Raw genomic sequence first — 27,282 nt, 5'->3', positions numbered from 1 at the left:
AATGAATGAATGAATGAATGAATAAATAAATAAATAAAACTCACTTACACTCAGCAAATAGAGGCTAGAAAAATACAAAAGATAAATAAATCCTGGGCCCCTGAGCAAGGCCCTTAATTGTTCAGTTAAATGTGTATTTTTATCTCTCCGAGCTGAAAGAAGCGACTTATTTATTAGCGTTAATTAAAATGAACGTTGGCTAATCTGATCCTTCATGTGAAATCCAGTGATGTCAGACTCACGGCTAATCTGAAGCTGAAATAGAGCTTTATCTGTCTGCTGCAGCAACATAAAAAAAACAGTCAGGAGGTCAGAGTCAAGTTCTAAATAATTCATGTTTTAAAAATAAATAGTAAAATTCTAGATCTGGAGCCGAGATCCGATCAGAAGTCTGATACTCTGTGAGACGATTTCAAAGTCAAAGCAGGAAGTAAAATGGAAGAAAATGAGCAAAATGTCTGAGGCTCTTGTTTTTATATGATGCTATGATTCCTGAACACGTCTCAGGTGAAATTAATGATAAAGAGAATAAAGAGTGGGAAAATGATCTGTCCTGATGAACCACACTAAACACAGGAAGTTCAGCAGTTCTGATGTGTCTAGCCATTCTGATGCTAATATATTGGTTGGTGCTGTGACATCACACAGGGATATTGTAAGTGTCATTATTGCTAGCATGTCTTAATTGCTAACAGTCACAACGGTGTTTAATAAGGAACGTAAGCGACAACAGTGAGGTTTTTACTGTAAACTCCTACAAACTAAAGATTCTGAGATACTAAAGCTTCTTATTCAAACTCCCAGAATACACTGCTGCTACATGACACACCCAAGAAAAAAATGACTCAATGACTTTCCTCTTTATTGTTTGACTTGTTTACTCTTGAGATAGATTCAGAACAAAAATATAAGAATTCATTAAAAAACAAATGTTAAATATAATAATAATAATAATAATAATAATAATAATAATAATAAGAAGAAGAAGAAGAATCCTACACAGGATGGGAGGAGGACCTGGAGTCTATCACATGGCACAATCACACATACACACACACACACATACACACACACACACTGCTACACACACTCCAGACCATCTGACAAACCACATGTCTTTTGGACTGGGGAGGAAACCTGAGAACCCAGAGGAAACCACTGAAGCCCAGGGAGAACATGCAAACTCCACACACACACACACACACACACACACACACAGAAATCAAACTCCCAACCCCGGGGGCTTGTGAGGCTAATTTGCTAACTGCTAATCCACTGAGCCTACAGTAATACTATATAATAACATACATTATTAATATAATAACTCAACTTGCTACGAGTTGAGACACTACACTTACCCCCTTTTCTCTGTGCTTTAACATAACACAACACCTGCCCTGATTATATACATGTCTATCAATCATACAATAACATCATTACACAAAGCTTTCTAATGACTGATCAACCTTCCACTCCAATGTCCTGAGGCTTCATCCATCTTCTAGAGTTTAACACTGGTGCTCCAGTGTTAGCCAGTGAAATTATACACGATTCCTAAAGGCTCCGTTGCGCCATCCTTCACCACCTGGAGAGTTGCATCAGGCGGATTAAGCACAATGAGCTTAAGTAGAGTGACCGCACAGACATGTCCTGCAGACCAGCCTGCTCCTCACTCTCGCCTCTAGCAGCACCATGAGCATGTTCTCCTCAACGCTAACAGCACTGCTGCTTTTAAATCAGGTCTACTCAGCGCTCGGGTTCTGCGTGACAGGATGCTCCTGCACTGAGGACGGCGCTGGAAGGTGAGTCGGCTGAAATAACCAGCATGGAGATGGAGAGGAATCTGTCTGTAGATACTGTGACAATATGTGAGGAATGACACACATGCTGGGGACATGCTGTAACAGGAAAATAATCAACTTAGAGAGATACTCTTACCACACCAGTGATGATTATTTACCTACAACGGCATGTCTCCAATGTTTATTTTGCCTCAGGAATGTGCAGAGTTCAATTTTTATTTATTGAAGAAAGTATATTTATAGTTACATTTAAATTCTGCGCTGAAGATGTGGAAAACCTTTTTACTGTATGAGTCCCTTTGAAAAAGTGGTTGCCATAGAAACAATAGCCTATTATAACGATTGTATGAATTATAAATAAAGCTGTAATGTGCAGCTGCACCACCGTCAAAGCTGCTGAACTGTTAATTAATTAATCAACACCTTCTGATGAAGAAACAATTCAGCTGCGATTAAGCAACAATACTGAACATTCTTCCTTCTCTTTCAGGTCTTTATTGTGTATGGAAAGTGCTTTAGGATCAGTTCCTGAGAATCTGCCTGGAGATTTCATAAAAATCAGAATTGAGAATTCACACCTCACAGAAATACCACAAAGAGCTTTTTCCACAGCCAGTGCCTTGGAATCTCTGTGGCTGAACTTTAACACCATCACGCTGATGAACGTGAAGAGCCTTGAAGGTCTGTCTAACCTGACTGAGCTTCGGCTGGAAGGGAATAAACTGAGGAGCGTGCCGTGGACGGCCTTTCAGGAAACGCCGCAACTCAGAATCCTGGATTTAAAACACAACCGGTTGGACGTGTTGCCAGAGTTCGCGTTACGCCACCTTCCCTCGCTGACCTATTTAGATTTATCCTTCAATCAGCTTACAGTGATCTCCCCGGATGTTTTCCTCAACTGGCCTCGCTATCAGGGACGAAAGCACAGCAGGATGAAGGAGAGCGATGCTAATGTGGTCTTAGCACTGCACGATAACCAGTGGATGTGCGACTGCCGACTCAAAGGCTTCATCGACTTCGTCAAATCCGTCAGTCCGCCAATCATCCTGATGAACTCGTACCTGTCCTGCTCTGCCCCGAAGTCCAAAGCCGGGAAGTTTTTCCATGAAGTTGAGCTGAGGAATTGTCTGAAGCCAGAAAGCTCTACGCCCGATGCTAACGTCACGGCGACGTTAGGGTCCAACACGACGCTGAGGTGCATAGTGAAGGCGAGACCTGATGCCGTGGTTCGATGGAGCTACAGTTTGAAAGCCGTCAGAGGTTTCACAGGTAAAGGAACTGCTCAGCTGAGGAGCATGTACGAATCATGCTAATAAACAAGCAGATGCAAAAACATGATTAGCATGTCTATGGTCCAATCAAATTACTGAGACCAATTTAAATAGCTGAAGAGGTTTATATCTTACATAACAGCAGTACATCCTGAGGTGTATGCAAATTATACTTTTTTGTTTCCTTCTTCTGAAAATTAAATAAATAGGGCAAATTATCGCTAAAAATGTTAGCATCATAAAGGGCACTACAGTCCAATTAGAAGATATCTAAGTGCCCTTTTTAGAGCATCAGTCATGTTTGTTTCACACTGTACAGGATTAAACAGGTTTATTGAGTAGCTAAAACTGGACAGGTTAAAGATCTGGAGAAAGACCAGCTGATGTTCTTCAAATATCCACTTCATACCACATGATAGCCTCAGGTTCCTGCTCTTGGCTGAAGGAGAGGAACCTGATGTGGTCTTCTGTTGTCCCAGTAGGAGTTTCTGGAAAAACTCAAACCAGCATATTTGGTACCAAGTTGACTGAGATCACTGGGTTTTTCCTCCTCTGATGTTTGATGTGATCTTTAACTGTATGAGGGAAGTCCTGACACATCACTGATGTTACAACATACCTTTATTGGGGAAGCATACCTCCAGTGGGGCAGTGGTAGCTCAAGCGGTTAAGTCTCTGGGTTGTTGTTTAGAAGACGCCTGAGCAAGGCCCTTAATCATCCCTGCTCCAGGGGACTGTATGATGGCTGATTCTGTGCTCTGACCCCAACCTCCAAAGTTGGGATATGTGATGAAAAAAAATACACCATGCTTCTTCTTCTTGTACTGCCTGAGGTACAAGTGAAACTCTTCACCACACTAACATTAAACCTGTCTCCACTGTCATTTCAGGAGCCACTTAACACTCTGGATTCTGATCAAACCCACGTTCAGCAGGTGCACTTTGGGAATGTTGGGAATGGTGCAGGATCTAGAAAGACTCAAACACCAAACACTCAGAACCATTTGGACATGGAGACAAATCCAGGCTTAGTTTATTAAATCAAAACAAGTCCAGGCAAGATGTCTACATAACCTGAGCAAAATAAAGGAAGAGAAGAAAAAAGTGGGAAAACAGACCTTATTATCATGAAAGGGGAACATGACATGTACACACAAACACAAAGGAAGATGTGTAACGTGCATGTGAGACTGCCCTCTAGAGGCGTGGAGGTGAAGTGTCCATGATGGACATGACGTTACTGAACACTCCACAGTCTACAGATGATGCTCTGTGCTGATTTGACACTGGTGAACATTTCTGTAGTGGCAGAAGAAGAATCTGGGAAGGAACTATAGATGGAATTTGTAGTTTAATCCAGTTTACAAAATAATATACGTATAGCATTTGAAAATTTGAAGATTATGTCTAAAATTTTCACATCTCAAATATTTTAAAACATGTCATCAACTTCAACATCTGCAACTTACATCATATCAGGCTAGAGGATGGTGAGAGAACATAAGCCTCTGTATTGAGAGGCGTAAAATTCAGCAGTGCCACCCATATACTGTATGTGTGGGTGTGGCTTAGCTAGCTTTAGTTAGCACTACTTCTTTACTGTTTAGAAAGAAACATTTTGTTTTCTCGTCATCTTCAATTTCTCCTCTTACTCTTCCTCTCTCTGTAGTTTCTCAGTCTCAGGTGAACGAGGATACAATCATCTCGGCTTTAATAATCCCGTCAGTGCGCTCGTCCGATCACGGCCTCTACAAATGCAGTGCCAGCAACTTCATCGGGAATTCCTCCGCTAGCATCCAGCTCAACGTCCTGCACTATAATGCTACCTTTGCGATGTCCCCCGGCTTTCCTCTGCCTTCCGTTAATGAAAACATCTACATCGATATACGAATTGCCAAGCAGACAGTGTATGGTATAACCATTGAGTGGTACGCAGCAACAGAGAATCCTTCCGAAACCTGGTTCACTATCCATTTTGGTCGCTACGATTCTCCAAAGAAAGAGGCTTTGTACGTCGGCCCAGGCATCAACAAGTACTCTGTGAATGATCTGGAACCAGCTACCAAGTATGAGGTGTGTGTGTCGCTGAAGAATCAGTCACCTCGTCCGGAGCAGTGTATTGTGTTCGTGACAGGGAGCAGCACAAATGAACTGGAGCAGCGCGAGCGACTCATCCACATCATCGTGATTGTTTGTGCCATGGTTCTAGCGGTTCCTGCCGGAATGTTCGCCTGCACCACCAACACCAGGATCAGCTGCTTGGATCGCTGCACTCAGATCTGCAGCAGAAATCAGGAAAAGAGGGAAGCAAAGGACTCGCAGGAAAACGACAGGCAGGGAACGTTCGACAGCCTGCAGGCGGCCAGCGACGAAGGACTTTACAGAGACCCAGGGAAAGAGCGGAAGTGGAGACGGCGCTCGGAGGACAGAGTGCAGAAGGGTAACAGTGCACAGCTCTACTGAGCCTCACTCCAGAGATGATCACCTCAAATCCCACAAACATTACAGTTACAAGCGGTTAATAAAGTACCAATGCACCAGCTGACAACTCTCCTAATGGCCATGGCCTAATATTCAAATATTGACAGCAAGTTTTGCACTTTTTCATCCTGATACACACCAACACAACCTACTAGGCTAGCTAGATTACCTTTCGTTTGCTAGCTTGCTAAACTGCTGTGTGGGTGGAACCTGCAACATCTCTGCTTTATGATTGGTCAGAAAGCTTGCACATGTTTTATCCCAGATTAACCCCGCCTACTTTCTCACTAATTAGCTTGAAGACGTTTCACTGTAGCTGAAGGAACGTATGACAGAAGATATTTTAAATTACAGATAATTCCTGTGTCATGTGAAGCTTTAGGTCCAGAATATCTGCTGGACAAGAGACAAATTTGAACTGATGAACAGATGGCCTGAAACTGGACAGTGAAATGTCCTGCCTCTGAATTCTCAATACTGATCACTAGCAGATCACTGATTGGTTGATTTTTTTATGAAACTAACACATGTTCACATCACTGTGTGGACTGAACTGGACTGTACTGGGAACAACCCTGATAAAAACTGTGGGGTTTTAAATGTCATACAGTGTGTGTGTGTGTGTGTGTACTCTTATTGTATTTAATAAACAATGTTTTCTGACGTGGGAGTGAGAAACAGCTGCTCACGTGTCACAGTCATGTGTTTGTTCATATTTATTGAAAACAAAACAAAGACAGTAAAGTTTCAGATCAGCGTGAAAGAGTGGAAACAGACGTAAAGCATCATGGAGTTTAATCATCAGAGCAGAACCAGGCGTCTCTACAGCTTCATCATCATCAGAGTGTTAAAGGATCTGCATGGAAACTTCCAGAAGTCTGTGTTATACCAGTGAGACACTTCCGCTGGAACGGTTTTGAATCAGGATGATGGTAGTGAGATGTGAGGTGTGTGTGATGGTGTTACAGTTTGCAGTTTAACATCAGCTCTGTCTGATTTAGAGTTTTCTTGTAAAACATTTACGTATTTTTGCGTATTATTATGTTTTATTTTTTTATGTTACGAGAGTTGACTAAAGAAGCAGTGCTTTAAAAGATTCAGACATGCAAGTGTTGAGTACAAAACCCTACTTGGGAGGAAAGTAGCAAATATAAAAAGAAAAGAAAAGAAAAGAAAAAAGAAAAGAAAAGAAAAGAAAAGAAAAGAAAAGCCGAGAAGTGTCTGATGTTTGGTGTCTGATGTCTAATGTATCATGTCTGATGACTGGTGTCTGATGTTTGGTGTCTGATGCCAGGTGTCTGATGTATCATGTCTGGTGTCGGATATCTGATGTATCATGTCTGATGTTTGGTGTCTGATGTCAGGTGTCTGATGTATCATGTCTGGTGTCTGATATCTGATGTATCATGTCTGATGTTGGGTGGCTGGTTTCTGATGTATCATGTCTGATGTTTGGTGTCTGATGTCTGATATCTGATGTATCATGTCTGATGTTTGGTGTCTGATGCCAGGTGTCTGATGTATCATGTCTGGTGTCGGATATCTGATGTATCATGTCTGATGTCAGGTGTCTGATGTCAGGTGTCTGATGTATCATGTCTGGTGTCTGATATCTGATGTATCATGTCTGATGTTGGGTGGCTGGTTTCTGATGTATCATGTCTGATGTTTGGTGTCTGATGTCTGATATCTGATGTATCATGTCTGATGTTTGGTGTCTGATGCCAGGTGTCTGATGTATCATGTCTGGTGTCGGATATCTGATGTATCATGTCTGATGTCAGGTGTCTGATGTCAGGTGTCTGATGTATCATGTCTGGTGTCTGATATCTGATGTATCATGTCTGATGTTTGGTGGCTGGTGTCTGATGTTGGGTGGCTGGTTTCTGATGTATCATGTCTGATGTTTGGTGTCTGATGTCTGATATCTGATGTATCATGTCTGATGTTTGGTGTCTGATGTCAGGTGTCTGATGTATCATGTCTGGTGTCTGATATCTGATGTATCATGTCTGATGTTGGGTGGCTGGTTTCTGATGTATCATGTCTGATGTTTGGTGTCTGATGTCTGATATCTGATGTGTCATGCCTGATGTTTGATGTCTGGTGTCTGATATCTGATGTATCATGTCTAATGTTTGGTGTCAGGTGTCTGATGTCTTATGCCTGGTGTCTGAGGTCTCATATCTGATGTCTAATGTCTGATGTATAATGTCCGATGTTCCGTGTCTGGTGCCTGATGTATCATGTCTGGTGACTGATGTTTCATGTCTGGTGTCTGATGTTTCATGTCTGGTGTCTGATGTTTCATGTCTGATGTCTGGTGTCTAATGTCCATAAACACATTAAAACCTTCTTAACTCATTCTTAATCATTCTTGACTCTTTCTTCCTAAGGGTCTTAAATATTTTTCCCTCGTGCAGTAACTGTAGTGTACAGCATATTTACATATTTAAACTTCTGCCTTCAAACCAGAAGGAGGCGGGACTTAGGGTGTGGAGTCATGCTACCAAATAAGGAGTTCCAGAGAAACATTTAGTGGATGTGGTTTAAGGCAGAAACTTTACAGAAAATTGTTACACATTACTTGTTAGCTACAGTAGCTTCCTAGCTCCAGTGCAACACTAACCTTACATTCATGCTAGCAAACGATTAGCTGTTGAACAATTCTTCGGATTATATATGTATAGGGATGTTATAAAGAGACATAGAGCTGTAAGGAAGTAGCAGAGATGGGCTAGCATGGTTAGTATGAAGACAGAAGACAATGCGTAGCCAAGCATTTATGGTTGTAAACAAGTGTATTGTTTAGATCGGATTTAAACAGCTAGTTTTTTACAATCGTATGACATCAGACCTAAAAACGCTGGACAGGCCACGCCCACAATAACCTAACTACAAGCAACACTTTGTGTGGGAATGTAGGGCAAAAAAAGTTCAGACACCAAACATGTCATCGCTAACAGATTTGAAAAAAAGAAGGAAAATTTTGCGTTTCGAAAGAAATAAAGTGGAAAAATTCTGATTCCATTGTTCCTCTGTTAGCAATCAGATTAGCACAGTGGAGTTTAAGAGTCAGAGCGGTGTGAAGAAACCGCATGCTAAACTATGATAAATGATACATTTCATCCGTTTAATTCTAGATGTTTCTTCCGTTAGCTAGTGAAACCCGAACCGTTCGCTTCAGCTCTATTTACACACTTCACCTTAGCTTCGTTTTATTATTATTATTAGCAGTAGCAGTAGTATTATCGTATCAATATTTCTTCATACACTGTGTATAAAAAGCAGAAGCAGAATCCTGATTATTAACTCTTGCTTCTGTTTTGTTTTTTTGAGATAGCAAAGTGATCTATGCTAATCTGGTGGCTTCAGCAGTGAGGATCTATGCTAGCATGTTTGCTAAGCCTGTGCTTTCAGCAGTAGTAGCCCTGATTAGCCTCGATGATCTTCTGCTCCAGCCTCTTCTTCAGCTCGGAGACCAGTGCTGAGCTGACGTTGCCCTCTCTCCTCTTACTTGGCTGATCTTCTGTATCTCTGCTGCTGACAGATCTCTCGCTGGAGCTCCATGAGCTTAGGGATCCTGAGACAGTGGGCACGGCGTCATGCTTCTTGCTCATCCTGGAGTTGTTAGTCGGTGGAGGTGGAGGCAGGAGCGGTGCACACGGTGGTGGAGGTTTGGACCATGATCTGTCGCTCTTTATGTTGCTTTCCACATCATGACCAGTGAGGAACCTGTCAGGGTTCTGCGAGGTTCCGAGAGTGAGGTTCCACTGCTGGGGTTCTCCACGGCGGCGGCGGACGACACGGCGGGAAGGTCCGATCCTGTTGGACTTTGTGTTGCGTAGGTACATCGCCGTGGAGATCACCACGGTAACCATAACCATCACACTAATGACCCCGGCGGCCACACCCAACGCCTTTGCTGGATTGTCTCTGCTCTGCATTAAAAACGCCGCCACAGGGCCAGAGAGCTGATTCTGAAAAACAGCACAAAATGTTCTAGGGTTCTGGTGTCTGATTGGTCAGAAGGTTCTAGAAGATACTCTAGAACAGAAGCTGACAGTAGTGCAGGTTTATATAAACACACTCGCTCTGATACAAGAGTAACTTACTGCTTCAGTGATGTCGAGCTGGACCACAGCGGTGGTCATGAACGATGGAGAACCTCGATCTCGCGCCTGGACCACCACTGACCACTTGCAGTCCTGTTGTTTGGTGATGTTCTGCACCATCTCCATGGACTTGATGAATGGCTTGAGCTTGATCTCGCCCGTGCTGCTGTTGATGTCGAAAACGTTCTCTGGCTCGGCCTTCATGATGGAGTACTCGATCACATTGTTGGGTTCCTCAGCATCGTCATCCACTGCCTGCACACAGGGAGGCGTTTAGCAAAGAAACTGCAAAGCTATGCTAATATCACTTATTGCTAGCTGCATTAGCTCAGCTGAAGTTTCCTCATTGCTTTTCAGGTTCTGTGGTGCACCAGAAGGATCTTTGTCATGAATTTCTGGGAATTTTTTTACTCACAACCATCCAGTGATCCAGTGACCCCACAGGCAGGTTCACCACCAGGTTCTAGCATGGGAAACTTCAGGAACAATCTATGTAACATCTATGTACACTCTCAGATCAACCCTCTGGTGCAGACCTCTATCTTTACAGGAGCTCCGAGGATCATGGTCTTCTCCAGGAAGTTCTGGTTAAACTCTGGAGAATGATCGTTCTGATCCAGGACCGTGACGAAGACTTCAGCCAGGCTGTACTTCCCCTCACTGTCTTCTGCCTTCACGTAGAAATTATACTTTGACTTCACCTCCGCATCTAGAGATGCCCATGGCTGAGTGTAGATGATCCCAGAGGTGGGGTGGATGAGGAACCTGTGGAACACGTGGACAAAATCACTTCACTAAACATGTTCAAGCTTAGAGAGATGAAGGTCAGTCAGCAAATTCATCACCTGCTGGACTTTTACCAAACCCTTAATGGTTCTTCATAATGTCCTTCATGCTGAACTCTACAGCCATATGTTCTTATCAGAGATGATCCCTGACCCATTAAAGAACCCTTGAAGAACCCTCAAAGAACCAACATCAGCTAGCTAGTAAGCTAGCACAAGCAGGATGTTTAGTACTCAAGCAGTTTGTCAATTTGCATCTTTTACTTCTCTGCACAAAAATATCACTGAAATAAAACATTGCCATAGCAACCGTCATCGTTTATTCATCATAATCTTAACTATAAATTAGCTGTCTCTCGAACTTAGCAAACACCTCCTCTAGCATATCCAGATAACTATTTTGGTTCAAGGATCCAAGAGAATGATTACAGTTAGCTAGGGGACAGTGAAATTTAGCTAGGGGATAATGCCAGTTAGCTAGGCAACAGTGACAGTTAGCTAGGGGATGATTACAGTTATCTAGGGAATAATTACAGTTAGCTAGGGGATGATTACAGTTAGTTAGGGGATAATTACAGTTAGCTAGGAGATAATGACAGTTAGCTGGGGATGATTACAGTTAGTTAGGGGACAGTCACAGTTAGCTAGGGGACAATGACAGGTAGATACAGATTAATCTATTTAAGTGCTAAATAATTTCATCCAAGCCTCTAAAACATGTTAAACTGCTCCCAGTGCCGCGAGGAGCCGGAGCTCAGCTGCATGAAATAACGAGGCGCTTCGAACCTGCCAGCTTTCACACGTCTCTCATCACACGTTCAGTGCCAGGTCTGAGCGCCGCATACATTAGCAACTTTCTACATTTTCCACACGATTCCTGCTCTCATCAACACCAACCCCCCCCACATACCCCCCCCCCCCTCTATCTCTTACCTGCTGTCACATCACATGCTAATTAGACCCTGACTCACACTGCCAGGCTATTTTTACTCGTCCAATCAGATTAGAGGATTATCTCTCAGCTTGGCTCCGGTCTCTGATAAAGCCATGCCTGTGTCCCAAATTACTCCATACTCACTATGTAGGCCACTGTGTGAAACCTCTGGCTTTTACATCCCAAAACTACAGTTTGATCATGAATCATCAATACCCACAATGCACCAAGTAACTTGAACACCACATGTGACCTGGTATAGAGGTTCATTACAGTCAGCTAGAGGACATTTTCAAAATGCTAGGGGATAATGACAGCCTTTTAGGGTATGATTACAGTTAGCTAGAGAATGATTATAGTTAGCTAGAGAATGATTACAGTTAGCTAGGGGACAGTGACAGTTAGCTAGGGGACAATGACAGTTAGCGAAGGGACAATCACAGTAGCAAGGGGAGAATGACAGTTAGCTAGAGGACAGTGACAGCTAGATAGGGGACAGTGACAGTTAGCTAGGGGACAGTTACAGTTATCTAGGGGACAATAACAGTTAGCTAGGGGATAATGGCAAATAGCTAGGGGACATAAATTATTCCACATTATCCTGTCAGTTCTGTTAGATGTAATGTATAGAGCTGTAAATATGGATATTATCAGGGTGCCATTATATCTGCACAGGACTCACAGATCAGATCCGGAGCCATAGATGGAATATTTCACTTCTCCCCAAAGCCCCGAGTCCGGATCCGACGCCTGGAGACAAAAATATACATTAATACAGTTAATACAGAGAGAGTAATATACTGTATACTCTCACTACTGTAAACTAGTGTACATCTACACTACACTGTTCAATCTATACTGTCTAATCTATACTGTCTTATCTACTGTAACTGCTTACTCTACTGTCTAATCTATAATGTTTAATCTAACTGCTTACTCTACTGTCTAATCTATACTGTCTTATCTACTGTAACTGCTTACTCTACTGTCTAATCTATAATGTTTAATCTAACTGCTTACTCTACTGTCTAATCTATACTGTCTTATCTACTGTAACTGCTTACTCTACTGTCTAATCTATAATGTTTAATCTAACTGCTTACTGTCTAATCTATAATGTTTAATCTAACTGCTTACTCTACTGTCTAATCTATAATGTTTAATCTAACTGCTTACTCTACTGTCTAATCTATACTGTCTTATCTACTGTAACTGCTTACTCTACTGTCTAATCTATACTGTCTTATCTACTGTAACTGCTTACTCTACTGTCTAATCTATAATGTTTAATCTAACTGCTTACTCTACTGTCTAATCTATACTGTCTTATCTACTGTAACTGCTTACTCTACTGTCTAATCTATAATGTTTAATCTAACTGCTTACTCTACTGTCTAATCTATACTGTCTTATCTACTGTAACTGCTTACTCTACTGTCTAATCTATAATGTTTAATCTAACTGCTTACTCTACTGTCTAATCTATAATGTTTAATCTAACTGCTTACTCTAATGTCTAATCTATAATGTTTAATCTAACTCTTCTATTCAATCACTACTGTCCAATCTCTACTGCCTAAACACTACTGTCCAGGCTACAATGCCCAATCTCAACTTTTCAATCACTACTGTCCAATCTCTATTGGCTAAACACTATTATCTAACCTCTACTGTTCAATGTCTATAGTCCAATGCCTACTGTCCAATCTCCACTGCCTAAACACTACTGTCCAATCTCTTCTACCTAAACACTACTGTCCAATCTCTTCTACCTAAACACTACTGTCCAGTCCCCAATGCCCAATCTCTACACTTCAATCACTACTGTCCAGTCTCAACTCTTCGATCACTTCTGTCCAGTCTCTATTGGCTAAACACTACTGTCCAATCTCTTCTACCTAAACACTACTGTCCAGTCCCCAATGCCCAATCTCTACACTTCAATCACTACTGTCCAGTCTCAACTCTTCAATCACTTCTGTCCAGTCTCTATTGGCTAAACACTACTGTCCAAGCTCTACTAGCTAAACACTACTGTCCAGTCTCCAATGCCCAGTCTCTACTCTTCAATCACTAGTGTCCAATCTCTACTGCCTAATTTCTACTGTCCAATCTCTACTACCTAAACACTACTGTCCAGTCTGCAATGCCCAGTCCCAACTCTTCAGTCACTACTGTCCAATCTCTACTGCCTAAACTCTACTGTCCAGTCTCCAATGCCCAATCTCAATTCTTCAATGGCTACTGTCTAATCTCTACTGTTTAAACTAAGCTAATTTACTGTACTGTATCTACTTCCTACCATTCAAAATCTGTTGCTAATTTTTACTGTCCAATCTCTACCACCTAATTTCTGCTGTCCAGTCTCTAAACTCCACTGTTCACTCTTGTTGTCTAATTCCTGTTGTCTAGTCTGTATCTTATGAAGTATGTGAGGTCAGTCAGTCTTGTAGTTTACAGATCACAGTGTCATGTGTTTGGAATATTTACAGCCTCTGGTCTCACATCAGACCTAACGAAATCAGAGCTATCATTAGAGTCTGACTCATCGTCACGGCGATGCAGCCAGACCCAAAGTGACGGCCTCGCCTTCCTGCCAAGATTTAATTAACGTCTCTGTGTTCATCACGTTCCTGAAGACGAGACTGGAATCTGGACATTTTCCATGATGAGACAACGATGTGAGAGAAACTCGTCATTTCCCAAATCCAGCGTTTAGAGGTGAGGAAAGAAAAGAGAATCAGAGACTCAATGCAGGACTCTTTCTTGGATAGAAGGAGTGTGTGCCTGTGTGTGTGTGTGTGTGTGTGAGTTTGGATCAGTAACACACACACACACACACACCCCACACACACACACACATTCTTGTAAAGACTTTAACGAGTATTTTAGCTTTAATGTGAATCCCCATCAGACTGTGTTCCAAGTGTTGAAGCTCTAGAGAGGGCACAGTGTGTTTGAGCAGGAGGTTAGCAGTGTGTTGTGTGGCACTCACAGTGACCGATGCGACTGTGGAACCTCCAGGTGAGTTCTCCGGGACCCTGGCAATGTAGAACTCCGAGGAAAACCTGGGAATGTTGTCATTTATGTCGCGGAGATGGATTACGATGTCAGCTGTGGCACTGAAGCGCTCCGGCGTGTCGATTTCCACCGCTAACAACTGACCAAAACAAATAAACAAACAAACCTGGTCATTATATTAGTTTATTAGTTTTATTATTATTTAATAAACATTTCATTAGTTTTCATACAAAACCCTGGAGAAATTTAAAAGAATTTTTAATAAATAAAATGATTTCATTAAAAGTTTTTTTTTCTGATTAATACATTTTTGCAGGCAAATTTTCACAAAATATATATTTTGTAATCCTCATGTTTGTACATCAGCATTCAAAAGTTTGTACACCCCCATTCACAGATCTTCATTTTTACTCTTGATTTTTTTAATAAACCATGTGATAAAACACAAACACAGAAATACTGCAGCATTCTAAAAATAAAAGTGTTAAATCTGATCAGAGTTTCTTCACCGTGTTCCTGATTAAGATCTCACTCAGCTTCAGTTCACCTTCCTCACGCTGTGAGGAGTTGGGCTCGGCCCCTTAGTTCCAGTGAAAGAACTCTTAACTCCGCTCTAATTCATCCCAAAGGTGTTCTATGGGGTTGAGGTCAGGACTCTGTGCAGGACAGTCAAGTTCCTCCACACCAAACTCACTCATCCATGTCTTTATGGACCTTGCTTTGGTCACTGGTGTGCAGTCATGTTGGAACAGGAAGGGGTCATCCCCAAACTGTTCCCACAAAGAGCATGAAATTGTCCAAAAATGTCTTGGTATGAAGCTGAAGCATTAAGAGTTCCTTTCACTGGAACTAAGGGGCCGAGTCCAACCCCTGAAAAACAACACCTGAATTCAAAGATGGAGGGGTGTCCCAATACTTTTGGAAGACATAGTGTACGTTAGCGTTTCTATAGCGACAGCTCCTTCAGAGGGATGTTTATTAAACATGATTTCATTAACACATGTGGAAGGAGTCTCCAGTGTCAGCGCTGTGAAGTGGAACAGAAGAGTTTATGTTTTACTTTGTGGTTTCTATGGTAACAAAAGACTAAAAGCTGTGTTACTTTTGAAGAGAAAGAGCAGGAAGTTGTTTGGTGGAGGTTCAAAAACATTAAACAGATAAAAATGATGATGTCATCCCGATGAAACGAGTGTGAGTGGTGTGGTGCAAGAGGAATAAAGCACTCAGATGGTAGTAGTGACCAGGGGTTGATTATTTTCCTCAAACAGCACGACACACACTGTGTTTAATTCCTCCTTCGAAATGGTGTTTTAAACATCCAGCACTGTGTGATCTGCAGCTCGGGGTTTAGTTACCTTGAACGTTAAGAAGGAGTGTTTCTCGTAGTCAATGGCACTTGAGTTCTCTACAATAATGGTGACTTGGGCTTCGTTGAGGACGGTTTGAGGAACAACACGGAGAACGCGTCCAGGTCCGACCAGTCTGAGTCTGAACTTAGCATTCGCTCCCTGAGGGAAAAAACACACACACAAAACACGTTTCATCAGCTGTGTGTGTGTGTGTGTGTGTGTGTATGTATGTCTGTGTGTTGCATGATGCTGAAGTCTGAAGGTGTGGACTGATGTTACGTCAAGTCTCTCAGAGATTAACTCACACTGCTGTACAGATTCTGTCCTGAAGAGGGCGCAAGGACAAACCCCAGAAGAAGCACTGCATTCGACTACTTCCTTTACTCACCCACAAAAAGAAGAAAACCTCCTCAATTCCTTCTCAGGATCTCAGGACTCTGGTCTCCTCAAGCCCGAGTTCAGCAAGTGACGTCAAATTTCTCATGTTGGTGTGATGTGAGTATTTACTGAATAAACTCTACATGACTTTACATAGTGACGCTTAACAACGTGGTCTTAGATTAGACTCCTGCTTTAAACTGAATTTGGAGTAAACTGAGAGATGTAGAGAGATGTAGAGAGAGATAGAGAGAGGTAGAGGAGTGGAGAGAGATAAAGGGATGTAGAAAGATAGAGGGATAGAGGGATGTAGAGAGATATATAGAGAGAGAGGGATGTAGAAGGATAGAGAGATGTAGAGGTACAGAGAGGGGTGTACAGAGATGTGGAGAAAAAGAGGGATAGACAGATGTAGAGAGAGGTTGTGGTATGTAGAGAAATGTAGAGAGATGTAAAGGGATGAAAAATGATGTAGAGTGATAGAGAGATGTACGAGGATAGAGAGGGATGTAGAGAGAGGTAGAGGTGTAGAGAGAAGTAAAACAATGTAGAGCGATAGAGAGATGTAGAGAGATAGAGATATAGAGGGATATAGAGAGATGTAGAGAGATGTAGAGGAGGGATATAGAGAGATGTAGAGGGATATAGAGAGATGTAGAGAGATGTAGAGGGATATAGAGAGATGTAGAGAGATTTAGAGAGATATAGAGAGATGTAGAGAGATGTAGAGGGATATAGAGGGATATAGAGAGATGTAGAGGGATATAGAGAGATGTAGAGGGATATAGAGAGATGTAGAGGGATATAGAGAGATGTAGAGAGATGTAGAGGGATATAGAGAGATGTAGAGAGATTTAGAGAGATATAGAGAGATGTAGAGGGATATAGAGAGATGTAGAGGGATATAGAGAGATGTAGAGAGATTTAGAGGGATATAGAGAGATGTAGAGAGATATAGAGAGATGTAGAGGGATATAGAGAGATGTAGAGAGATGTAGAGGGATATAGAGAGATGTAGAGAGATATAGAGAGATGTAGAGGGATATAGAGAGATGTAGAGGGATATAGAGAGATGTAGAGAGATGTAGAGGGATATAGAGAGATGTAGAGAGATATAGAGAGATGTAGAGGGATATAGAGAGATGTAGAGGGATATAGAGAGATGTAGAGAGATGTAGAGGGATATAGAGAGATGTAGAGAGATGTAGAGGGATATAGAGAGATGTAGAGGGATATAGAGAGATGTAGAGAGATTTAGAGAGATATAGAGAGATGTAGAGAGATGTAGAGGGATATAGAGAGATGTAGAGGGATATAGAGAGATGTAGAGGGATATAGAGAGATGTAGAGAGATGTAGAGGGATATAGAGAGATGTAGAGAGATATAGAGAGATGTAGAGGGATATAGAGAGATGTAGAGGGATATAGAGAGATGTAGAGAGATTTAGAGAGATATAGAGAGATGTAGAGAGATGTAGAGGGATATAGAGAGATGTAGAGGGATATAGAGAGATGTAGAGAGATTTAGAGAGATATAGAGAGATGTAGAGGGATATAGAGAGATGTAGAGGGATATAGAGAGATGTAGAGAGATTTAGAGAGATATAGAGAGATGTAGAGGGATATAGAGAGATGTAGAGAGATTTAGAGAGATATAGAGAGATGTAGAGGGATATAGAGAGATATAGAGAGATGTAGAGGGATATAGAGAGATGTAGAGGGATATAGAGAGATGTAGAGAGATATAGAGAGATGTAGAGAGATGTAGAGAGATTTAGAGGGATATAGAGAGATGTAGAGAGATATAGAGAGATGTAGAGGGATATAGAGAGATGTAGAGAGATGTAGAGGGATATAGAGAGATGTAGAGGGATATAGAGAGATGTAGAGGGATATAGAGAGATGTAGAGAGATGTAGAGGGATATAGAGAGATGTAGAGGGATATAGAGAGATGTAGAGGGATATAGAGAGATGTAGAGGGATATAGAGAGATGTAGAGAGATGTAGAGGGATATAGAGAGATGTAGAGGGATATAGAGAGATGTAGAGAGATGTAGAGGGATATAGAGAGATGTAGAGGGATATAGAGAGATGTAGAGGGATATAGAGAGATGTAGAGGGATATAGAGAGATGTAGAGAGATGTAGAGGGATATAGAGAGATGTAGAGAGATATAGAGAGATGTAGAGGGATATAGAGAGATGTAGAGGGATATAGAGAGATGTAGAGAGATTTAGAGGGATATAGAGAGATGTAGAGAGATATAGAGAGATGTAGAGGGATATAGAGAGATGTAGAGGGATATAGAGAGATGTAGAGAGATTTAGAGGGATATAGAGAGATGTAGAGAGATATAGAGAGATGTAGAGGGATATAGAGAGATGTAGAGGGATATAGAGAGATGTAGAGGGATATAGAGAGATGTAGAGGGATATAGAGAGATGTAGAGAGATGTAGAGGGATATAGAGAGATGTAGAGAGATATAGAGAGATGTAGAGGGATATAGAGAGATGTAGAGGGATATAGAGAGATGTAGAGAGATGTAGAGGGATATAGAGAGATGTAGAGAGATATAGAGAGATGTAGAGGGATATAGAGAGATGTAGAGGGATATAGAGAGATGTAGAGAGATTTAGAGAGATATAGAGAGATGTAGAGAGATATAGAGAGATGTAGAGGGATATAGAGAGATGTAGAGGGATATAGAGAGATGTAGAGAGATATAGAGAGATGTAGAGGGATATAGAGAGATGTAGAGGGATATAGAGAGATGTAGAGGGATATAGAGAGATGTAGAGAGATGTAGAGGGATATAGAGAGATGTAGAGAGATATAGAGAGATGTAGAGGGATATAGAGAGATGTAGAGAGATTTAGAGAGATATAGAGAGATGTAGAGAGATGTAGAGGGATATAGAGAGATGTAGAGGGATATAGAGAGATGTAGAGGGATATAGAGAGATGTAGAGAGATGTAGAGGGATATAGAGAGATGTAGAGGGATATAGAGAGATGTAGAGGGATATAGAGAGATGTAGAGAGATTTAGAGAGATATAGAGAGATGTAGAGGGATATAGAGAGATGTAGAGAGATTTAGAGAGATATAGAGAGATGTAGAGGGATATAGAGAGATGTAGAGAGATGTAGAGAGATATAGAGAGATGTAGAGGGATATAGAGAGATGTAGAGAGATTTAGAGAGATATAGAGAGATGTAGAGAGATTTAGGAGATGTAGAGGGATATAGAGAGATATAGAGAGATGTAGAGGGATATAGAGAGATGTAGAGGGATATAGAGAGATGTAGAGGGATATAGAGAGATGTAGAGGGATATAGAGAGATGTAGAGAGATATAGAGAGATGTAGAGGGATATAGAGAGATGTAGAGAGATTTAGAGAGATATAGAGAGATGTAGAGAGATGTAGAGGGATATAGAGAGATGTAGAGGGATATAGAGAGATGTAGAGAGATTTAGAGAGATATAGAGAGATGTAGAGAGATGTAGAGGGATATAGAGAGATGTAGAGGGATATAGAGAGATGTAGAGGGATATAGAGAGATGTAGAGAGATTTAGAGAGATATAGAGAGATGTAGAGAGATGTAGAGGGATATAGAGAGATGTAGAGAGATGTAGAGAGATTTAGAGGGATATAGAGAGATGTAGAGGGATATAGAGAGATGTAGAGAGATTTAGAGATATATAGAGAGATGTAGAGGGATATAGAGAGATGTAGAGAGATATAGAGAGATGTAGAGGGATATAGAGAGATGTAGAGAGATATAGAGAGATGTAGAGGGATATAGAGAGATGTAGAGAGATGTAGAGGGATATAGAGAGATGTAGAGGGATATAGAGAGATGTAGAGAGATGTAGAGGGATATAGAGAGATGTAGAGGGATATAGAGAGATGTAGAGGGATATAGAGAGATGTAGAGAGATGTAGAGGGATATAGAGAGATGTAGAGAGATGTAGAGGGATATAGAGAGATGTAGAGGGATATAGAGAGATGTAGAGAGATTTAGAGAGATATAGAGAGATGTAGAGAGATTTAGAGAGATATAGAGAGATGTAGAGGGATATAGAGAGATGTAGAGGGATATAGAGAGATGTAGAGAGATGTAGAGGGATATAGAGAGATGTAGAGAGATATAGAGAGATGTAGAGGGATATAGAGAGATGTAGAGGGATATAGAGAGATGTAGAGAGATTTAGAGAGATATAGAGAGATGTAGAGAGATGTAGAGGGATATAGAGAGATGTAGAGGGATATAGAGAGATGTAGAGGGATATAGAGAGATGTAGAGAGATTTAGAGAGATATAGAGAGATGTAGAGGGATATAGAGAGATGTAGAGAGATTTAGAGAGATATAGAGAGATGTAGAGGGATATAGAGAGATGTAGAGAGATTTAGAGAGATATAGAGAGATGTAGAGAGATGTAGAGGGATATAGAGAGATGTAGAGAGATGTAGAGGGATATAGAGAGATGTAGAGGGATATAGAGAGATGTAGAGGGATATAGAGAGATGTAGAGGGATATAGAGAGATGTAGAGAGATATAGAGAGATGTAGAGGGATATAGAGAGATGTAGAGGGATATAGAGAGATGTAGAGAGATTTAGAGGGATATAGAGAGATGTAGAGAGATTTAGAGGGATATAGAGAGATGTAGAGAGATATAGAGAGATGTAGAGGGATATAGAGAGATGTAGAGGGATATAGAGAGATGTAGAGAGATTTAGAGAGATATAGAGAGATGTAGAGAGATATAGAGAGATGTAGAGGGATATAGAGAGATGTAGAGGGATATAGAGAGATGTAGAGAGATTTAGAGGGATATAGAGAGATGTAGAGAGATATAGAGAGATGTAGAGGGATATAGAGAGATGTAGAGGGATATAGAGAGATGTAGAGAGATGTAGAGGGATATAGAGAGATGTAGAGAGATATAGAGAGATGTAGAGGGATATAGAGAGATGTAGAGGGATATAGAGAGATGTAGAGAGATGTAGAGGGATATAGAGAGATGTAGAGAGATATAGAGAGATGTAGAGGGATATAGAGAGATGTAGAGGGATATAGAGAGATGTAGAGAGATTTAGAGAGATATAGAGAGATGTAGAGAGATGTAGAGGGATATAGAGAGATGTAGAGGGATATAGAGAGATGTAGAGAGATTTAGAGAGATGTAGAGAGATGTAGAGGGATATAGAGAGATGTAGAGGGATATAGAGAGATGTAGAGAGATTTAGAGAGATATAGAGAGATGTAGAGGGATATAGAGAGATGTAGAGGGATATAGAGAGATGTAGAGAGATTTAGAGAGATATAGAGAGATGTAGAGGGATATAGAGAGATGTAGAGAGATTTAGAGAGATATAGAGAGATGTAGAGGGATATAGAGAGATGTAGAGAGATTTAGAGAGATATAGAGAGATGTAGAGGGATATAGAGAGATGTAGAGAGATGTAGAGGGATATAGAGAGATGTAGAGGGATATAGAGAGATGTAGAGGGATATAGAGAGATGTAGAGGGATATAGAGAGATGTAGAGAGATGTAGAGGGATATAGAGAGATGTAGAGAGATGTAGAGGGATATAGAGAGATGTAGAGGGATATAGAGAGATGTAGAGGGATATAGAGAGATGTAGAGAGATGTAGAGGGATATAGAGAGATGTAGAGGGATATAGAGAGATGTAGAGAGATGTAGAGGGATATAGAGAGATGTAGAGGGATATAGAGAGATGTAGAGAGATTTAGAGAGATGTAGAGGGATATAGAGAGATTTAGAGAGATGTAGAGGGATATAGAGAGATGTAGAGGGATATAGAGAGATTTAGAGAGATATAGAGAGATGTAGAGGGATATAGAGAGATTTAGAGAGATATAGAGAGATGTAGAGGGATATAGAGAGATGTAGAGGGATATAGAGAGATTTAGAGAGATATAGAGAGATGTAGAGGGATATAGAGAGATGTAGAGGGATATAGAGAGATGTAGAGGGATATAGAGAGATGTAGAGGGATATAGAGAGATGTAGAGGGATATAGAGAGATGTAGAGGGATATAGAGAGATGTAGAGGGATATAGAGAGATGTAGAGGGATATAGAGAGATGTAGAGGGATATAGAGAGATGTAGAGAGATGTAGAGGGATATAGAGAGATTTAGAGAGATGTAGAGGGATATAGAGAGATGTAGAGGGATATAGAGAGATTTAGAGAGATGTAGAGAGATGTAGAGGGATATAGAGGGATATAGAGAGATGTAGAGAGATGTAGAGGGATATAGAGAGATGTAGAGGGATATAGAGAGATGTAGAGAGATGTAGAGAGATGTAGAGGGATATAGAGGGATATAGAGAGATGTAGAGAGATGTAGAGGGATATAGAGAGATGTAGAGGGATATAGAGAGATGTAGAGAGATTTAGAGAGATATAGAGAGATGTAGAGGGATATAGAGAGATGTAGAGGGATATAGAGAGATATAGAGAGATGTAGAGGGATATAGAGAGATGTAGAGGGATATAGAGAGATTTAGAGAGATGTAGAGAGATGTAGAGGGATATAGAGAGATGTAGAGGGATATAGAGAGATATAGAGAGATGTAGAGGGATATAGAGAGATGTAGAGGGATATAGAGAGATGTAGAGGGATATAGAGAGATTTAGAGAGATGTAGAGAGATGTAGAGGGATATAGAGAGATGTAGAGGGATATAGAGAGATATAGAGAGATGTAGAGGGATATAGAGAGATGTAGAGGGATATAGAGAGATTTAGAGAGATGTAGAGAGATGTAGAGGGATATAGAGAGATGTAGAGGGATATAGAGAGATATAGAGAGATGTAGAGGGATATAGAGAGATGTAGAGGGATATAGAGAGATTTAGAGAGATGTAGAGAGATGTAGAGGGATATAGAGGGATATAGAGAGATGTAGAGAGATTTAGAGAGATATAGAGAGATGTAGAGGGATATAGAGAGATGTAGAGGGATATAGAGAGATATAGAGAGATATAGAGAGATGTAGAGGGATATAGAGAGATGTAGAGGGATATAGAGAGATATAGAGAGATATAGAGAGATGTAGAGAGATGTAGAGAGATGTAGAGAGATGTACCTGTACAGGATGTGATTGTCAGTCAGACTGTAACACCTGAAGTTTATATTAAACCCCGAGCGAGTGATGGCTGCTGTGTTGCTCAGCATCTCTACAGCCTGCAGCTGTTGTGTGAATTTTATCGCCATCTTCAGCTCTGACATTCTGTGATAATTATGTTTTTCTACCAGCTACTGAAGATTCAGTCAATTCAGACAGGAAGCTGTGTTTTCTACAGAGAATTCTAAACAGCACACGCTTCCATACGCCTCCTCCATCACACCCTATACAACCCCATAATAGAGCAAAATAAATATCAATATATCTGCTATTAACCATCTGAGTTTCATCAATGACCAATAGAATTACTGCTAAATAAAGATAAACTGTAGTTAATGTTTATGAGGAATAAAAGCAGGCTGAGTGCTGAGCCCTGAGGAACACCACAGAGCATAAGCATGGGTTTGAGCTTGAAGAAAAATTTTTTATTTGAATTTAATTATCATAAAATTGTCTCATTCATTTACATCTTAAAATGTTCACTTCATGTATTAAATAGTTGTTTTGAATTAATTTAACAATCGTTAAAATAGTTAAGCTAAATAAAAAATATTAAGCTAAATAAATATTAAAGCATCTGTAAGTTACCTGGTCAGAATCATTTACGGTGATCTTCAGCCCTCTCAGGATTTCTCCCTCAGGAGGATGTTCACACATGGTCAGCTCAAATCTGTCCTGCTTGCCGTTCTCGCCGTAGAAGGTGGGCGGATGGTTGTTCAGATCCACCACGCGGATGGTCACCACCGTCACGGCCCACGAGTCCAGCAGCTCGTTCCCGGGCCCCAGCTCCGAGGCCTGGTGTTAAAAAAACACATCCGACATTTTTATTATGGCTTCAGAAGAGACCTGTAGTTGTACTGTAACATGTTCAGAACAGAGAGTACCTTCACTTTCAGCTCATATAACTCGTTTTTCAGCTGGACAGGATGTGACATCAGGATGATGGAACCGCTGGAGCTGTTGATGCTGAAGGAGCCGTCACTTCCTGTTGGGGTTGTAGCGAAAAATCAACAAAAAATGTTAGATCAGACATTTGAGCTGATAGAAAAACTTGGAAATATGAAAGCAGAAGAAATACTATTATAATAATTTACAACATGTTTCTCATGTAAAACAAACAAACAAAAGCAAAAATTGACAGTAATTAATTAATAATTAACAATTAATAAATTAATTAATTAATAGTAAAATCATTACAATTGGTAAAAAGGAAACAAATAATCAAAACTAATACATAAATAAATAATTATGTAACAATTATTTTATTAATTAGTTTATTCATTAAGCAATAATTAATCAATTATGTAATTTTTCATCATATTATCATATCATATAATTAAGTGCTATTTAATTAAGTATTTAATGAATGTATTGATGTATTTGTTCATTCATTTGTTTAATGTTTTAATTTTGTGTACAGAAATAATAATAATGAAGGTTCATCTCTGTTTATAACATGATAACAGGATGAGTGAGGTATGATTCTGCTGCTTACCATTAATGAGAGAGTAGTGGACAGGGTTAGGGTCATTCTGATCCCCGTCTCTAGCCGTCACTGTGAAAATCTCCAAACCCTGAACACAGGAAGAGGAAAGAGCCAGATTTTTAAATGTCTAAAGATTATATTTATCACACAGTAACACAGTTAAATGATAAAACTTGCAGTGGAATAAATCCTGACCTGCTCCTGCTAGTCTGTGTGTAATACAGACAAGCGAAATAAAGTGCATTAATGAGAAGGATGAAAAGAAATAAGAAGAATATATTCAAATCGACTTTGAGGTGACTAGACTAGAGTTCCAGAAATCTGACCTCTGTCCAGTTACATGAACCACTCTCTATAATCCTGTTGTTGAATTTTACTGGACATTAGTCAAATCACGTCGGACCACATCGTGAGCTTCTGCTGTAGATTCTAGCATATGTTCTCTAGTGGAGATGACGGCAAGTCTGAGGTGGAACCAGAGACGCAGGATGGAGCTGGTTCGTTCTTCAGTCCACTGTTATACTGAGATCCACCAATGTTTTACTGACCGATCCCTCTCAGATAGATTAGAGTCTGATTAGCAGTGCAGCGCAGCTCAGAGATGTCAGACTCTGTTTTTTGGATGCCGTCGAGGCTGAAGTTGAACTTGACGAGCTCACAGCTGCTCCACACGATCTTAAAGACAGATGTCTGGCTTTGAATCTGTCTTTGTTTATGTTGTTGTGAATTATTATGACCGATCAGGTTTAACATCCTGAGCAGTTCCAGGTGAAGTGAATAAGACTGAGTATCTCCTCATCATGGCACCTGTTAGTGGGTGGGATATATTAGGCAGCAAGTCAACATTTTTTCCTTAAAGTTGATGTTAGAAGCAGGAAAAATGGACAAGTGTAAGGATTTGAGCGAGTTTGATGAAGGGCCAAATTGTGATGGCTAGACCACTGGATCAGAGCATCTCCAACACTGCAGCTCTTGTGGGGTGTTCCCGGTCTGCAGTGGTCAGTATCTATGGTCCAAAAGTGGTCCGAAGAAGGAACAGTGGTGAACTGGTGACAGGGTCATGGACGGTCAATGCACGTGGGGATCGATTAGAAGGCTGACCCGTGTGATCCGATCCAACAGACGAGCTACTGTTGCTCAAATTGCTGAAGAGGTTAATGCTGGTTCTGATAGAAAGGGGTCAGAATACACAGTGCAGGACGGGTCAGGGCTGTTTTGGTAGCAAAATGGGGGGGACCAACACAATATTAGACAGGTGGTCAAAATGTTATGCCTGATCGGTGTGTAAAACCTTAGAGTGCTAGTATTAAATCTCTTGAGATGCTTCTGCTAATAATAATAATAATAATAATAATAATAATAAATCTGTTTATCATACGTACAGGCTCTGACACTTCATAAACGTATCCGAAATACGGCGTTCCAACAAAACTAGGAGGCGAGTCCTGGGCATCGAGGACGTTGATGGTGATGGTGGCTGATGATGTCATCACCTGGTGTCTCCCATTATATTTACCCCCACCGTCCTGAACACATTATTATAGCACAACATACATTTAGTCATACATTTTATCCGTTTATTGTTACGTTTAGCCTTGAAAGTCGGTGAAGCGAGTTTAGTTCCTGTTGTCTCTTACATTAGAGCAGCTATAAACATTCCTTCCCTCACCAGCCTCTTGTTATTCTCTTTGTTAAAATAATTAAGAAGACAAAAAACAGACAAAAGCCATAAAGTGTGAACTCGTCTGTCTTGAAGTTACAGAGTATAAAGTGCTAACACTGGAGACTCATTCCACACATCTCCTGAGCTGTTATTGTTATTAAAATGATTACATGCTAAAACGAGCGCATTAATATAAACCTGAGACTTTCAGACAAAATCATTTGAATTATATGTGTGTGTTCTGGTGTGGTTTGTGTTAACGTCACCTTGGCAACCACGGTGATGAAGTGTGTGCTGGACGTCTCGTAGTCGAGAGATTCGCCCGCTTTGATACGCAGGACGCCACTGTGACCGTCGATGGTGAACTTGGTTTTGGGAGACGACTGGAAGAACAATTCAAATTTAAATATCATCATCATCATTATCATCACCATCACCATCACCATCATCATTATCATCATCATCACCATCATCATCATCATCATCATCATCACCATCATCACCATCATCATCATCACCATCATCATCATCATCATCATCATCATCATCATCACCATCATCATCATCACCATCATCATCATCATCATCATCATCACCATCATCATCATCACCATCATCATCATCACCATCATCATCATCATCACCATCATCATCACCATCATCATCATCACCATCATCACCATCATCATCATCACCATCATCACCATCATCATCATCACCATCATCATCATCATCATCACCATCATCACCATCATCATCACCATCATCATCACCATCATCATCATCATCATCACCATCATCATCATCACCATCATCATCATCATCATCATC

The 27,282-nt window shown here is 40.7% G+C and overlaps 2 protein-coding genes across 2 annotated transcripts in view; one reads left to right on the top strand and one right to left on the bottom strand.

The window, feature by feature from the left end:
• The first annotated feature begins 1,728 nt into the window (after positions 1 to 1,728).
• lrit2 (leucine-rich repeat, immunoglobulin-like and transmembrane domains 2) lies at positions 1,729 to 5,536 on the top strand. Its single transcript, XM_058407260.1, has 3 exons — positions 1,729 to 1,802; positions 2,293 to 3,071; positions 4,743 to 5,536. Exons 2-3 carry the CDS (start codon positions 2,306 to 2,308, stop codon positions 5,534 to 5,536), a joined length of 1,560 nt encoding a protein of 519 aa, XP_058263243.1. The 5' UTR covers positions 1,729 to 1,802; positions 2,293 to 2,305.
• A 506-nt stretch (positions 5,537 to 6,042) lies between these two features.
• LOC131363330 (cadherin-related family member 1) overlaps positions 6,043 to 27,282 on the bottom strand; it is a 35,460-nt gene continuing 14,220 nt past the window's right edge. The window contains exons 7-17 of the mRNA XM_058405746.1: positions 26,718 to 26,834; positions 26,171 to 26,314; positions 24,798 to 24,876; positions 24,187 to 24,287; positions 23,891 to 24,097; positions 15,765 to 15,917; positions 14,384 to 14,548; positions 12,071 to 12,138; positions 10,206 to 10,434; positions 9,670 to 9,924; positions 6,043 to 9,534 (exon numbers count right to left, since the gene is read on the bottom strand). Of these exons, the coding sequence (XP_058261729.1) occupies positions 8,971 to 9,534; positions 9,670 to 9,924; positions 10,206 to 10,434; positions 12,071 to 12,138; positions 14,384 to 14,548; positions 15,765 to 15,917; positions 23,891 to 24,097; positions 24,187 to 24,287; positions 24,798 to 24,876; positions 26,171 to 26,314; positions 26,718 to 26,834 (2,082 nt within the window). The 3' untranslated portion in view covers positions 6,043 to 8,970. The remainder of the gene's footprint in view (positions 9,535 to 9,669; positions 9,925 to 10,205; positions 10,435 to 12,070; positions 12,139 to 14,383; positions 14,549 to 15,764; positions 15,918 to 23,890; positions 24,098 to 24,186; positions 24,288 to 24,797; positions 24,877 to 26,170; positions 26,315 to 26,717; positions 26,835 to 27,282) is intronic.

This window comes from Hemibagrus wyckioides, linkage group LG13 (genome assembly GCF_019097595.1).
Source record: "Hemibagrus wyckioides isolate EC202008001 linkage group LG13, SWU_Hwy_1.0, whole genome shotgun sequence".
NCBI classification, from domain to species: Eukaryota; Metazoa; Chordata; class Actinopteri; order Siluriformes; family Bagridae; genus Hemibagrus; species Hemibagrus wyckioides.
This window is presented reverse-complemented; position numbering and strand designations above follow the sequence as displayed.

What these genes read in the sequence shown, in the direction of transcription:
- lrit2 (XM_058407260.1), top strand. Translation starts at nt 2,306, where the DNA reads ATGGAAAGTGCTTTAGGATCAGTTCCTGAGAATCTGCCTGGAGATTTC. An exon ending in AGCCGTCAGAGGTTTCACAG is followed by an intron (nt 3,072 to 4,742) that starts GTAAAGGAACTG and finishes CTCTCTCTGTAG; the next exon opens with TTTCTCAGTCTCAGGTGAAC.